Source organism: Anser cygnoides, chromosome 5 (genome assembly GCF_040182565.1).
Source record: "Anser cygnoides isolate HZ-2024a breed goose chromosome 5, Taihu_goose_T2T_genome, whole genome shotgun sequence".
In the NCBI taxonomy this organism is placed as follows: domain Eukaryota; kingdom Metazoa; phylum Chordata; class Aves; order Anseriformes; family Anatidae; genus Anser; species Anser cygnoides.
In genome coordinates, this window is record NC_089877.1 from 6,033,020 (window position 1) to 6,046,580 (window position 13,561).

The 13,561-nt window shown below is 38.4% G+C and overlaps 1 protein-coding gene across 3 annotated transcripts in view; it reads left to right on the top strand.

Annotated features, from left to right (window-relative positions):
- Nucleotides 1-5,489, top strand: part of OTOG (otogelin) — a 107,819-nt gene extending 102,330 nt beyond the window's left edge. For all 3 annotated transcript variants that reach the window (XM_066997387.1, XM_066997388.1, XM_066997386.1), the window contains exons 55-56: nucleotides 2,543-2,622; nucleotides 3,909-5,489. In XM_066997387.1, the coding sequence (XP_066853488.1) occupies nucleotides 2,543-2,622; nucleotides 3,909-4,109 (281 nt within the window). In that variant the 3' untranslated portion in view covers nucleotides 4,110-5,489. The remainder of the gene's footprint in view (nucleotides 1-2,542; nucleotides 2,623-3,908) is intronic.
- Nucleotides 5,490-13,561: the final 8,072 nt, after the last annotated feature.

Consider the following 13,561-nt stretch of genomic DNA (forward strand, 5'->3'; position numbering starts at 1 on the left):
AATGTTTCATAGTGATAGGGAATACTCTGTAACACACTGTTCAATATGTAATATTCTTACCAGGTTCTTCAGTGTCAATGTTCCTCCCATTCCTTGTTAGCCCAGTCACTCCTACAGCCTATGCTAACTGTAACACAGGTACATTTTCTGTAAATAAGTAGGATCAACCCAAACAGCACCATTGTTGATTTTCAACAATGTACTCCCTGATAGGAGCATCAGGCTTTATGTTGTCCAGTTCTGCCAAAAGCTGCAGTGTAGTACAACTTGCTCATGGTTCAGAATGACTCACTTTGTGGTTTGGTTTTGTTTTTCATTTTGCACTGCATGGGCAGTGCATTGTTGTTAGCCAACAATATACTGTTGGTAGTAAGCACCTGCGTAGTCTTTAGCTTGCTGCATGTGTAAAATTGCTGTGTTTAAAAAATGTAAGCTAATTCCATGATGTTTACAATGCTGTAGAACATAGAGACTAATAGCTTTGCTTGTTGCAGCTTATTTAATAAATAGTGTTTTTGCAAATGCTGTATCATATAGTTTTGCTTCCAGTGGCATATTCAGTAGAAGTGGCTCTTTCCCTTCCCTGCTATAGTTAGGACAGTATACTGAAAATAGCAAGCCTGTGTTTACTCCATGAAAATTTGAGATTTTCTTTGTTCTTTTTAATCAAGCATGATAACTTTTGCAGTTGTAACATGGTATGAATGCAGTTGTTTTGGCATTTATTTTGTGAAAACACCTCTCCATGTTTCTATAAGAGAAATAATGTTGACTGTAACGTTGTACATTGCTGAGTGATGCATCCGTCATTAAATTTCACTCCTGACTCTAGGAATACTACTATGAAGTCTAGATTGCTCCTTCATACTGACATCACTTCAAGTGACAGGGGTGTTGTGAGTCGACACAAAAAACACAAGGATTTTTGACCATGCAGAACGTGAAAAAGAATCTCATTATAACGTGGCCAATATAAGATGTTTGCATGCTTTGTAAGGCTGTTCAGGGCAAAGCACACCATGTTGTAGAGCTCATTAAAAGCCACTGGACATTAAAGTACATACATGGAAATACTTCATATATTTATTTCTTTATGAGATGCGATGTACTTTCACTGTAGCCCAGATGACGTCATAGCCACAGTTGCACTGAATTCCCCATCCTACACGTTGTGTAAAAGAAGAAAGAACATGAATAAGACTGAGAAACACGAAAGAATGGTGAGTATTTTTATTTTCAAAAGCAATTTTTTCTTCTTTTCTCAATTTTTTCCCTGAGCAAACATAATTCAATAATAGTTAAGCAATAGCCAGCCATTTCTGACTGTAGATTTTTATTTGCTTCCAAGCAGATTCATTGCTGTCCTTTCTTTCATATTCTAGAAACTTCTGCTATGCCAGAGTCAGTCAGTAGCAGACACTCTTATATGCTGTTTAAAAAAAAAAAAAAAAAAAAGCTTCTTTTAGGGAACTGGATATTGAGCATTAAGATGTAATAAACCTCTGTTACAGTTCAGTGTTAGATACTGGTCAAACCAGTAAGTCTTTCATTGTCCTTTTTGGGAGCTAACATTATTCACCTTTTGTAGACATCTTTGGATTTCTTGGCTGAAAGAAAATGCAGTTCTGTAAGTGGAGAGTCATGTGGGACTGCATCATAGTGTGTAAAATCCGTGAAACTGTGGAAGCAGTTATAATGAAACGAATGGTTTGGTTTTCTTACAGATCTTCAATGTGGTGTGTTTTCTTCAGCATACAGAGGATTATCTTAAGAAGAAACTGTGCTTTCTGACCTCTAACAACCGAACTTTGGACTGACCTTTGTTGCTTTTCATCAAAATGCCCAGGATTTTCTCCTTAAATCAAGTTTAACTGCTTTTAATTTATTTCATGAATTATTTTTTATCGCTTTTATTTCATCCACATACTTTGTACATACTTTTCCGAGAAAAAAATGTGGGCATAATGGTAATGAAAATGTAAATAAAACATTTTATATTGTTTACTTGTGTTCTTTTTCTTATTGAATAAAGCTGTACAGAAATACAAAGTCGTTGTCCCCCACTGGGCCTAGTTTCCTACAGATCCTGGTGTTGTGTTCATTTTAAAAAGTACTTATACAACTGGAATTCAGTTATTACTATTAATGTTTGTTACAGTTATTTAACAGAAAATACATTTTACACATTTTTAACAAGCTGTCTCACCAAAGTGGTTGATCAGTTTTACAAAATTTTATGAAAGGTAGAGGGGGCTTACTCTTAAAAAGCTTCTGAATGAAGAATGAACCTTTTAGAATTGTTTTTGGAGATACAAGGAGACAGATACTTTAATGCATGAAATAGAATGTTTTAAAAGAATGTTTTCACTTAAATGGATCGTATAGCAAATGTCACTTTGTCAAAGACGATTTGTGTATTTATTGATGGTATTGGGTGTATTCTTCTTTGCCTCTTGACCCCATAAAACATTCAGGAATGTTCTTGCCTCTGAAATGTTTAGAGTTTTGAACTGATATTTTTCAATCAATGCCCATTTTGCAGGCAAGGAAGATGGAAAATTCTGTAAAAAGGTGACTGTTCGGATGACTATTCGCAAGAATGACTGCAGGAGTAACAAACCAGTAAGTAAACAATTATCACAATTTATTTTAATAGACAGAAAAAAATAAGAAAAAGAAAAAGGAAGAAAGAGAACAAAAATTCCACAGTGGTATTGTCTGCATCTCTCTTTTTCTCCCGGAGATGGAAGTCTCTGTGCTTCATAGAACTGTTTAAATGTTTCCCTATATTCTCAGCGATCATCTTTTCAAATAATAAGATAGATGAGGATATGACTCCTGCTTTTGAATGCATTTAGGCTCATGTTAATTTAGTGCAAATCTAAGCTCTTAGTTCACCCTACAGTGCAATTATTATATCCAAATTAACTTTGATATGACAGACACTTGCCAACGGTATACTGCAGCTAAAACTACAGTAGATGTGTTTAATCTTCCATCTGTGTAGGGAAAGTATTTAAATGCCAACATGAAAATAATCGTGGGTCCAGAAATTTGTCTTTAGACAGCAGCAGGATAATGTTGAAATGTGTAAGAAGAATGAGACGCTATCTGTGTGTCTGCTGAATGATTTACGTTAGGAAGACACCAGCAATGTCCTGCTGGGCAGTAAGACAGTGTGAGCAGCAAGAACAGTGCAGATGTCTGGTGTGAGATGTCTAAGAGCACCTGAAAAAGCTGTAATAGAAGAGTATAGGGAAACAGCTGTAACCTGCGAAATGACACTGAGTACGTTTTGTAGGGTGAACTGTTGTGCAGCCAGAAAATTTAGTCTCAGCAATAAGAAATGCATCAAACAATGCAAAACCTGACTTGAAAAAATTATCAGTTTCTGTGCCTGTTTCTGTTACAGTCTGTATTAGTTTTTGTGTATAATTATTAATAACAATCCTTGGCTTTCCAAAGGATTTTTTCTTTATTTTCTTCCAATAATATATTATTGTTGCCAGTATAGTAGCACTGCATTGGTATACCTCTGAAATTAATACTAGAGAGTTATTGTTGGAACATTCAGTGTTATGTTCAAGTCAAGGTTGCTATGAATACTTGAAAATTCAAACCCAAAATTGTTTCTGTGTGTCTATTAATACTGAAAACCTGCTGTGTTATTGAAGAGAAAATGGAAAGTCATCATTAAGCTCAGTAAGATAACAACTGAAGCTCATCTAGGCAACATATTTTAGTGTTTATTATTCAAACATAGTGGAATTTTGTAAGGGGCTAGAATAAATATCCCCACATTTTTAATTGCTTTGCAGTTGGATTTGGTTGTCTAATTTCTTTAGACTCTCCTAACTTTCTTTCATAATTGCTTAAATTTGCCAGTTATTCTTCATATTTGTTACCAGGTGAACATTGTTTCTTGTGATGGAAAGTGCCCATCTGCAAGCATTTATAACTACAACATCAACACATACGCAAGATTCTGCAAATGCTGCAGGGAGCTCGGACTACAGAGACGAACTGTGCAATTGTATTGCACCAGTAATTCAACCTGGGTCAGCTATACAATCCAAGAGCCTACAGACTGTTCTTGCCAGTGGTCTTAAGAATAAATAAATACAAGGAAAGAAAACAGCAAGCCCAGCTGTTCCCAGCATAAGATAATTTGAATACTTTATCTATTAAAAATAAAACATCCAACCCACTGAATTTTAATAGCTTAACGTTAAAAGATAAAGGAACAAAAATATTTTTGGACTCTTCTAAATTTCTAAAGAATGGCTTTGCATTGTTTTTATTGTGGTTTGTCTTCCTGTTTATTTCACAGGGATTGTTTTAAAACTTTTTGTGATGTGTGCCAGCTTAAAACGTGATTTATGATTGACACACCACAAGAGAAAGCACACCATCTCATTGTTCTCCGTCTTTGTCAGGCACCCATTCCTCCTTTAAATCATTGATACACAGGTGTATCAATGCAGTCTATTATTTTGAATGTATTGTAATTGTGGAAATACATTTGGTGTCTATTAAGAAAAAATGTTTGGACAATATGAGAATTTTCAGTTTAAATCATCTTCCTATAGCAAAGCTGAACATGAATGGGAAATTGTTACACATTTTTTTTTTTTTAATCAGGGAAACATTGTCAATACTAATGACTGTATGTAATATTCCCTGGTAATAATTTCAGCTTTTGTAGTGTATTTTATATTGTATTGAAAATCATTATGGCCAACATGCAATGTGTGGGACAGATAGACTGCTTTAGGATAGTCAGTAGTAGTAACTTCTTTCTGCTAAACAGTATGTAATGAACTGACAATACAGTGATCTAACAAACGAAAACCACGTTACGCTCCTTTATGTAGATAATACTTTAAATGAACACAGTCATCTTACGAAACGCACCATATTTAAATTGTTTCTTTAGCAGAATGAACCTTGTTTTACACTGATACTAAAGATGTGAAAATTCATTAGGAATAAACAAAACCAGGATTATGAATCTGTCTAAAGAAAAACGTAAGTTGAAAATCTTTGTCATCCATATAAGAGAATGTAACTTCTTATGTCAAGCGTTTGATATTGACAATGTACAATTGTAAGGTTTGGAATTTCAAAAGCAATTTTGTTTATGAACTTAATTAACGTTTTGTTGTAATGAACTAATACTTTTTCTCCTCTAAACTAATGTTGCTGTCCTTTTCTTTCCTCACTAATGCCAAGATGCAGCGAAAATTCAGTCGCTTTAATTTTGTAGATCAAAACTAAAGATAGCAGTGATATATGCTTAAGGCCCTAAAATGTAAAAATAGTTCTTGGCATAACTTGTTTGAAAGTTGCTTGTGTGCAACTTTGCATTTAATCCAAAGAAAAATGTGTTGTTAAAATCAGCCATGAACAGTTTTGATACTAATTTTGTATACTGTACATTACATTCTTACAATATCTAATAAACACCAGGGGGTCTTATTTTGTTACAATTAATTTTGCTGTCATTGTTGAAGCAGCTTACTGTCATGTGATTCCATGCATGATGTGTACTAATTTGTTTTTCAGCAGTGCATATGCTTCAGAAAACTACAAACTGAGGAGCAGGAAAAAAAAAAAAGTGCTATTTACAAGACATTGAGCCGAGCTAAGTTTTCAAGTGCCTAAAATGCAAGCTTTTGTATTTGCAAAGGTGAACTTCAGCTGCCCTTTATACCAGCTGGCAGATGTCATCCAAGAGGGGAGGAATTAATAGAAAGCTGTTTCTTTTGCTTTCAGGCAAGATGGTTTTCAGTGCAAAGTGCCAACCACCATATTAAGGGACTGAACAAGACAGGAATTAGCACAGCTATGCTACTCTCAGCTGAGGCCATGTTCCCTGCTCTTGCCACTCATGCTAATGTGAAAATGCTTGTTGCTTCCACCAGCACAAGGCAGTTACTTCAAAAGCCATTTAAGTTCCAGGCTTTCAACTCATGGTTTTAAGAGCAAGTTAATACCGATTTCTATCATGCAGTGAGAACAGGAAGAAGAGTGTGGCATATCCAGTAACTATAATCAAACACTGATATGCTTCTACTTCAGGAGTAAAATAATAAACATTGTGTTAAGTCCCTGCTTCTGGTTTTGTAAACATTAGGCTTATGCCGAGAGAAACAGGAGGAAAGATCCAGACTGCCTATGACAGAGGAAGCCACTTTTATCCCGTGATTGGTGTTGAATTCCTTCACAGATGCTTAGCCTGTCTGTCTGTGGTTAGTTCAAAGCAATCCAAGCCCTTCTCGTGTATTTACCTTACTCTCTGTTTGCACAAAGCAACTCAGCTGGAGAAGGATTTGGCCTTATTTGCACTTCCACATCTTCAGAAGCCAAGGAGACTGTAACTTGCTGTGGATTTCATCTGACCTTCCCTGCAGGAGGCACTTGGATTGCGCCAAAATCTGAGTCCTAGAACAACTTTAGTTTTCCTTCTTACAAGTCAATTGCCTTCTGTTTGGTTATGTAGGTGAAATATAAAAGATATATAGCACTGAAATTTTGCTCTTTAGGATAAATGCATTCTACCATCATGCTATTAGTCTTGGCTGTATTATTCTTAAAGGCAAGGAAGCACTTGACTGTAATAAAATACCGAAGCCTCTACATAAGTTCTCACAGTGATGAAAGTTAATCCTGCGTTTGGCACATAAAGTCGGTGGAAGGAAAATCACTTTCTAAAAGTATTGCCACAGCAACATACTGCATTGTTAGAGTTGTTTGTGTTACAGCAGGGTGCTGCATGCTATTCAGAGATGAAACCATAACTGGGTCCTCCAGTGAATTCAGCAAAAACGCCCTGTAATATTTTGTAGAAGAACAGTGTCTCCTTAGGGATCTAAAAGAAAAAAATAGAAGAAAATAATAAGGAAAAAGCAAGCTTGGCTTTAAAAGGCTTGGGCTGCCTCTGCTGTGGCCAGCCCTGCACAGCCCTGCTGGCAGTGGACTTGAGGAAGGTTTCACCAGGAGGTGTGCCTGCACCCTCTGAGTTTTTGGACTGCTCCAGGAAAGCGGTGCCTGTGCTTTCCAGGCTAGCCGAGCCTGCCACTGGGGTTTCCACCCACAGGGCTTTCCACCTTGACTGTAGCCTTGCCTTGCCTCTGTGAGGGAGCAGCACTGTGCATTGGTACCAAGTGATTCTGTAGGGAGGGGCACTGGACTTCAAAAAGAAAAAAAAAACAACAAACTAATCCACCAGGTGTCTATCCAGCAGATACTAGGTAGTTTGGTGAGCCACCTCAGCTGGGTGGCTACTGGGATAGCAATGAGGACAAAGGCTCAAGCAGAGCACACTGCTGTGAGAAGGAGTTTGCTCCTTCACAAATAGCAGGATAAAGCGGGATTACATCTTTGTGCTGCTACAATAGTCTTGCCACCTTTCAGAGAGGTAGGCACTGATGGCTGTGGCCTGGAAGGGCCTGCCTCTTCCCAAAATGCTGATCTACACTAGGTGAAGCCTGTTTCTGATGCCACAAAAAGGGTGGAGGTGGTGGGTGCTGTGTTGTGATCAAGAGAAGAATAGAGGGTGCTGTGCGGGGGTTACTTTCTTGAGCTAACCCTATTTTTGGAAGCGAACAAGTGGACTGTTGATATGGGGCCAGGGGGATGTAAAGCTGGGGAGAGGAGGAGTGTGGCCTTAGAAGGCTCTGGTGGGGGTTTTAAGGGCTTTCCTCAGGGTTGGTCCATCCTGTTGGGACTGGGAGAAAGATTTGAGAAGGTAACACGCTGTAAAAGCTAACTTCAAGAGGTGAAAGCAGTAAGTAAATGAAAATGCTGTTGGTGTTGTGAAGTCTGCTTTTAAAACTGTACTGAATTTTACGAGCTTGTTGGTGTAGCTTCTTATGTTGGTGTAGCTTCTTAGGTTCTTAAATCTTCTAGGAGAGGTCAGTCTTGGTGGGAGAGCAGGCTTACTTGCTTCTGTAGCTCTGGAGCTGTGGTAGCTGCTATGGGAGGACAGTTGCCAGCCCCTAGTGTCCTCTGGTTTTCTTGTAGAGCTTTGATTTTTAAGGCTATCTGCAGAAATGGATTTCTAGAATCAGCTTAATTTAGCTTTAACTCAGAAATGAAGCTCAAGTGATTGCTCTAAACAAATGATTGCTTAACATTTTTTTGGCTTCTGACAGATACAACGAGGTGTGCTGGAAAGTTGTTTGTCCTGAACAAGGGAAACAAACAGAAAGGTAGGCAGTGGAATCTTTTTCTGGAAGGGGCGGGGTATAAAAGTTGGCAGCAGTATTTTTTGGTTTTGTTTTCTTCTTGATCTCTAGCATAATAATAAATAACTTTCTGTTTAACATTTAATCAGTGATTTGCATATGAAAACATTGCTTGTTTGTTCTGGTGCTGATTGCTCATTGGTACCTCCTTTAAAAAAATACTTTACTTGCATTACCTCGAGCAAGCTTACTCAGCCATGAATCACAGGACAATATAAATGATTTGGCAGCTGGAACTTTGAGTATGATGAATATTGGCCATTAAGAAAGGCCTTTTAAAAAGAAATATAATGATATCAATTGTGCTATCTAAACTCTCATTGTCTGGGTTATTAGTACATGATCTGGTCTTAGAGTAACAGCCTCTTGAGTAATGCTTTCTGTAATTAGTGATACTGCTGCCTGGTAAATTGATTAACGTAGAATATTGGCATCTGTTGGTCTGCAGTTTAATGTGAACTGTTAGTCACAAGTTAAATAACTTGATTCTCCTCAGATGGCCTTGCAAGTATGCAGTCCATGAAGTCAGACAAATAACATTCAAAAAAAATCATCTTTTATCTCTGCCCACATCATCATCTCTCTCCCCAGTGCAAGTGGCTATCCATGAATAATTAAAATGAGGTAACAGCTGCTATGCAGATGGTGATTTTGGGGAAAAATCCCCTCTCAGTGTTATGAAGACATCTAACCTCTTTAGAAATTGTACCTGACAGACTGTCATCCCCTCAGGTCTGCTTTCTGTGCAGACTTTTGACTGAGGCTTTGATCATGTCAGCTGACTTCAGCTGTTTAAAAAATAGATATCTGAATTAACTCAGTTGTCTAGGTTCCATCCATCACCAAACAGAGGTGCTTCCAGGGAATGACTCATCCCATCCTAAAATAAGGGTCTAAGATGGATTTAGTGAATCATCCTTGAGATGTACCAACTTTCCTTTGTGCTGTAGAGAGAACTTGGATGGCAAGATGTAGTTAGGCACCTTATTTTTAGGTCATTAAAATTAGATGGAATGAAATTCACCCTTAATGGTCCGAGGTGACATGGTAGGCTCATAAGTCAGTCTCATAGTATATATGGTGTATCTTATCTGCCCTCCTGATGGGTGGTGAGGAATGAAAATACTTGAATTGCATAAATCTGAATATAATGTAATGTGCTTTCTGTAGTTTTTCCTGTATGTCTTTAACTATGCTCATTTATTATGACAGCTGTACCTAAACTGTACCTGTGTCTATATTGCTGAAGAAAGACGACATCCATGAAAGATGTCATTGATGCCAAATCTTCAAGATGGGAAGGTACAGCTAGCTGTATCCATTACCTGTCCAGCTGTGTTTGTGAAGATGTGATGCATTTATCACCATCACAAGGTGTTATACTAGCTGATCTCTGATCTCAGAGATCTCTGAGCTGAGTGAAGTTTAAAGAACTTCTATTTTAGAGACCTTTTGTTGTGTAGGTGTTGTCTTGAATCTTGAGAAATTATTTGCAATCTTGCATTCTCAACTTGTGTTTTCCAATATGTTTAAGCTAATGTGATTTTTCATAAAGTTATGAAACCTGTTTACAAAGTGTCTTTGTGTTCTAGCTCTTCAGAGTATCTGGAATTGAGTTCTAGGTAGCAGGAGGGCTTTTCTATACCCAGGCCTTTACTGATCATTTCATTGATACAGTTGCCAAGGAGCAGTTTCAGACCTCAGTTACATGCTTGAAAGGAACATCAGTTTTGGTGTTTGTTTTTTTAAAGACTGATGTTAGTTCATAAACTGAATATGTGAGATTTGTCAAAAACGTGTTTTGTATAGTAGAAAACTGGAAAGAGGGGAAAAAAAAACTATAGCAGAGCCTAAGCACTTTATTAAGATTTCTTTTTGATTAATAATGCAGAAGTCTGATCTTAAGCATGAAACATCAAAGGCAGAATAGCTGGAGTAATGCTTTATGTCACGAGCATGCCTGCTCTTGATCACTTGCTTTTAATCCTCCCAGTCTCTTCTGGACCAAGTTCCCTATTGAGCTCCATGTTGACTTTTTATTTTTTTTATTTTACTGAACTGGGGGGGGGATCAAGAAGCTTAGTAGACCTGCTGTCTCACCTTGCCATATGGACAGTAGTGTGCTTTGAGATCTTAATTTCCACACTCCTTTTCTGATGTGTAACTGGATACTGTCACTGTGGTCTGTCCTCCTTATATTTGAAAGTGATGGCCATGATGGTTCAGATAGAATTTCTGGTGTTCTCTAATGGGGAATATCTTCTCCCATTCTCTTCCAAAGCAACTATGATAACCACAGGGAGACATTCGCCAGCCTAGAGGAGCTCTTCAGCTTCACTCCATCTATGCAGCAGCTTGTGGCACAGGCTCCCTGTCATATTGTCTGCCTCTCCAGGCTTGCAGCTTCATCCGCAATTTATCACTTTATTTAATTTAAATAAAAAGGTGGTTTTCCAACAATTTTCCAACAACTCCCTTATTTTGTTGGAATACCAGTATTTTTAGATCATGGCACCCTGTCCCTTTTCCCTCTCTTTGCAACAGGGGAAGGAAGAAGATGAGGTGTGAGATTTTGAGGCAAACTTTTCAAGTTCATCTTTTCAAAGGGGACTGGCAAGTCCAATTCCCATGAACATGTTATACAGGGGAAAGTCAGAATCAGTGTCTAAAGGGTCTGTTGTGAGTTTGAGCATCAGAGAGAGAGGGGTAAAAAATCCCTTGATAAGGGAGGTAAAGCAACATATGTGTATTTCTGGTAGCAATGGGCCTGAGTGCAGCCCTTACTGTAATATTGATGTGGGTTTACCATGTGTATCCAGTCCCTGCTGTCCATGTGCTTAGCTGGTGCCACCAGGATAAGATGCAACTGGTCAGATCAAGTCAGAAAGGAAGCGGCTGGAGACTCCTGCTGTTCTCCCCCAGTGAATGCCTCTGGAATTCTTGATGTAGAGTTCTGGCTCTGAATTATTTCTGCCAGATATAGCCAGAATTAAATCTGGCTGTGTCTGTGCTTTCTTGGGGATGTGGTTTGGGACTTGTCTGTGTGGCTGCAGGCACCCACAAAGTTCAATCTCTATAGCAGCCTGGGTGAGAAGCTTTGAGCTGCCCACCGAAATAGAGTTGTAGGCTACAGTTAGAAGATGTGATTTCCATCATGTCACTTAAGGAATCACAAACTGATTCTTTCATTACCAGATTTTATTTTATTTTTGAAGGGGAGAAATACTTTCCAAACCTGTTTTTAATGGAAAGCTCTCCAAATGCTGCTTTGCTTTCAAAATACAGTTTTAGAACTTCATTGCATGTTCAGTAGGAGTTGGTAGTCTTGCCACTGTCCCATCCATATGTTGTGGGCTTAAATAAGGAGTATGGGACCTTCAGGTAGCTTTGGTAGTGGGAGTCCTGTAATTACCTATGATGGACATGAAAAGAAATTATGTCCCTAGACCTAGTACTCTGTAAGTACTGTACTTAAACTAATCTCTGGAATTAAACTCATAGAACTGTTTCACATTTGCTTCTCAGCTCCATGGCTGGCAGGAGAGAAGGAATGGGAGGGGGGGTGAGGGGGAGGAGGGCAGGAAGGAGGGAAGGTAGATTCCTTAGGCTTTGTTTGGCTGTACCATAGCACTTCTAAATCTTCTGTCAACACTGGCGTGACGTTGCATTCATTAAAAATGCACAACCTTTTTAAAGATCCATCTGTTATATAAATAAAAATAAGGCAGCCCTATAGTTTTATGGTATGCTAATCCTGCGTAGCCATGGCCTAATTATCAAATGATTTCATGCTACCCTGGTGGCAGGCAATGTCCAGACCACTGAACACTTGCTATGGATCTCTTATGAAATCCCTCTTGCACAGTTTCATTCATAAATTTACCATGGCTTTTAAAACAAAATAGTTTGCTTATACAGCAATATCAAGTAAGGCAGTGTGTTTCCAGAACACAGCAACTTTTTTCAGATGCTCTGCTTCATGCATGACTGAATAATTGGTGGCAAACTCCATTATTGCTTTCTTTTACCTTAAGTGGAAGCCATGCTGTTGGTAGGTAATGCATGCTGGAAAGCTCAAAGGCTGGATGGCCATGTTGCACCCAGGGCATACCTTTGTGGAGCCTGAACATTCGTCTGTCTATACCAAGCTTCATTTTGGTGACTTTTGTCACAGGTCAGACACAACACTCCTGATCTTCACCCATTTTCTTGCTCTGTTTTGGCCACACTGGAGCTAACACGGAGGTGTCAGGTCCTGGTGTGCTCCTCTGATGTTCCTCCTGTGCTGCCCAGTGTCGGCTCCCAAGGGAGATGTGGTGTGTTAGGGCATTGGAACATGCCGCATTACACTTGGAAAGCCAAAATCCAATGAAAAATGCATTTTTGTTGGTTATGCTGTAATTATAACACTGGAAAAACTTAGAGTATTGCTTGGCAGGAATGACTGGTGAAATGGTCTATTTATTTCCACAAGGGGATTTTTTTAACCTTAGACTTCAGTGCAAAGGGCTTATTCCCAAGTGATCATGAAACCATTAACTCCAATAACAACTGAACTATTTAAAACAGAATTGAAGTATTTGCCCAGAGTTACCTTAGATTGCAATTCAGCCTAAACAATTCCATGTCATCTGCGCCAGCTTAGTGCCATCTGGTCACTTACAAGATAAGATTTGCAGCTTAGCAAGAAATCTCCCCTTTTCCTTGTAACAGGGAGGGAGCGATCCAGTAGTGTCATTTTCTCTGGGCTTGCACCATTCCCTTTTTTTATTATTATTTTTTTTTTTAGGCCATACATTTCTTATAGATGCATTTCTCTTCATATTTGGCTTTAGTGAAACAAAGAAAATATCCTGACTTTAATAGTAATATTTTTTAATAAAACCTACTGATGTGGAATTGAACAAAATAGATTGCATAGATTGTACTTATTTTTTACCCTAAGTTTCTCCCACCCTTTCAGCTGTTTGTCTTTTTCTTGATGAAATGTTTGTCACTTCAATTACTTCCATATTCTAGTTCAGTCCACCTGGCACAGACAAAAAAAAAATATTAACCTCTTTTGTTTGTTCTAAGATTCTTCAAATAAACATGAGTAGTAGCACCACAGGAATGTTTTTCACCTGTTTGTTAGCAGCATCCCTGATCTCCTGTGAAAGTTGAATGTATTCATTTCCCTCTTTTCTGACCCAACTGATTCTGACCTGGGTATTTGTAATAAGCTGGAAATTTCAGTGAGTTGAACGCTTCTCACTGAAGTATGTGACCTGCTTATTGCTCACTGAGCCTGCTGTTGTTACCGTGTCATTTGA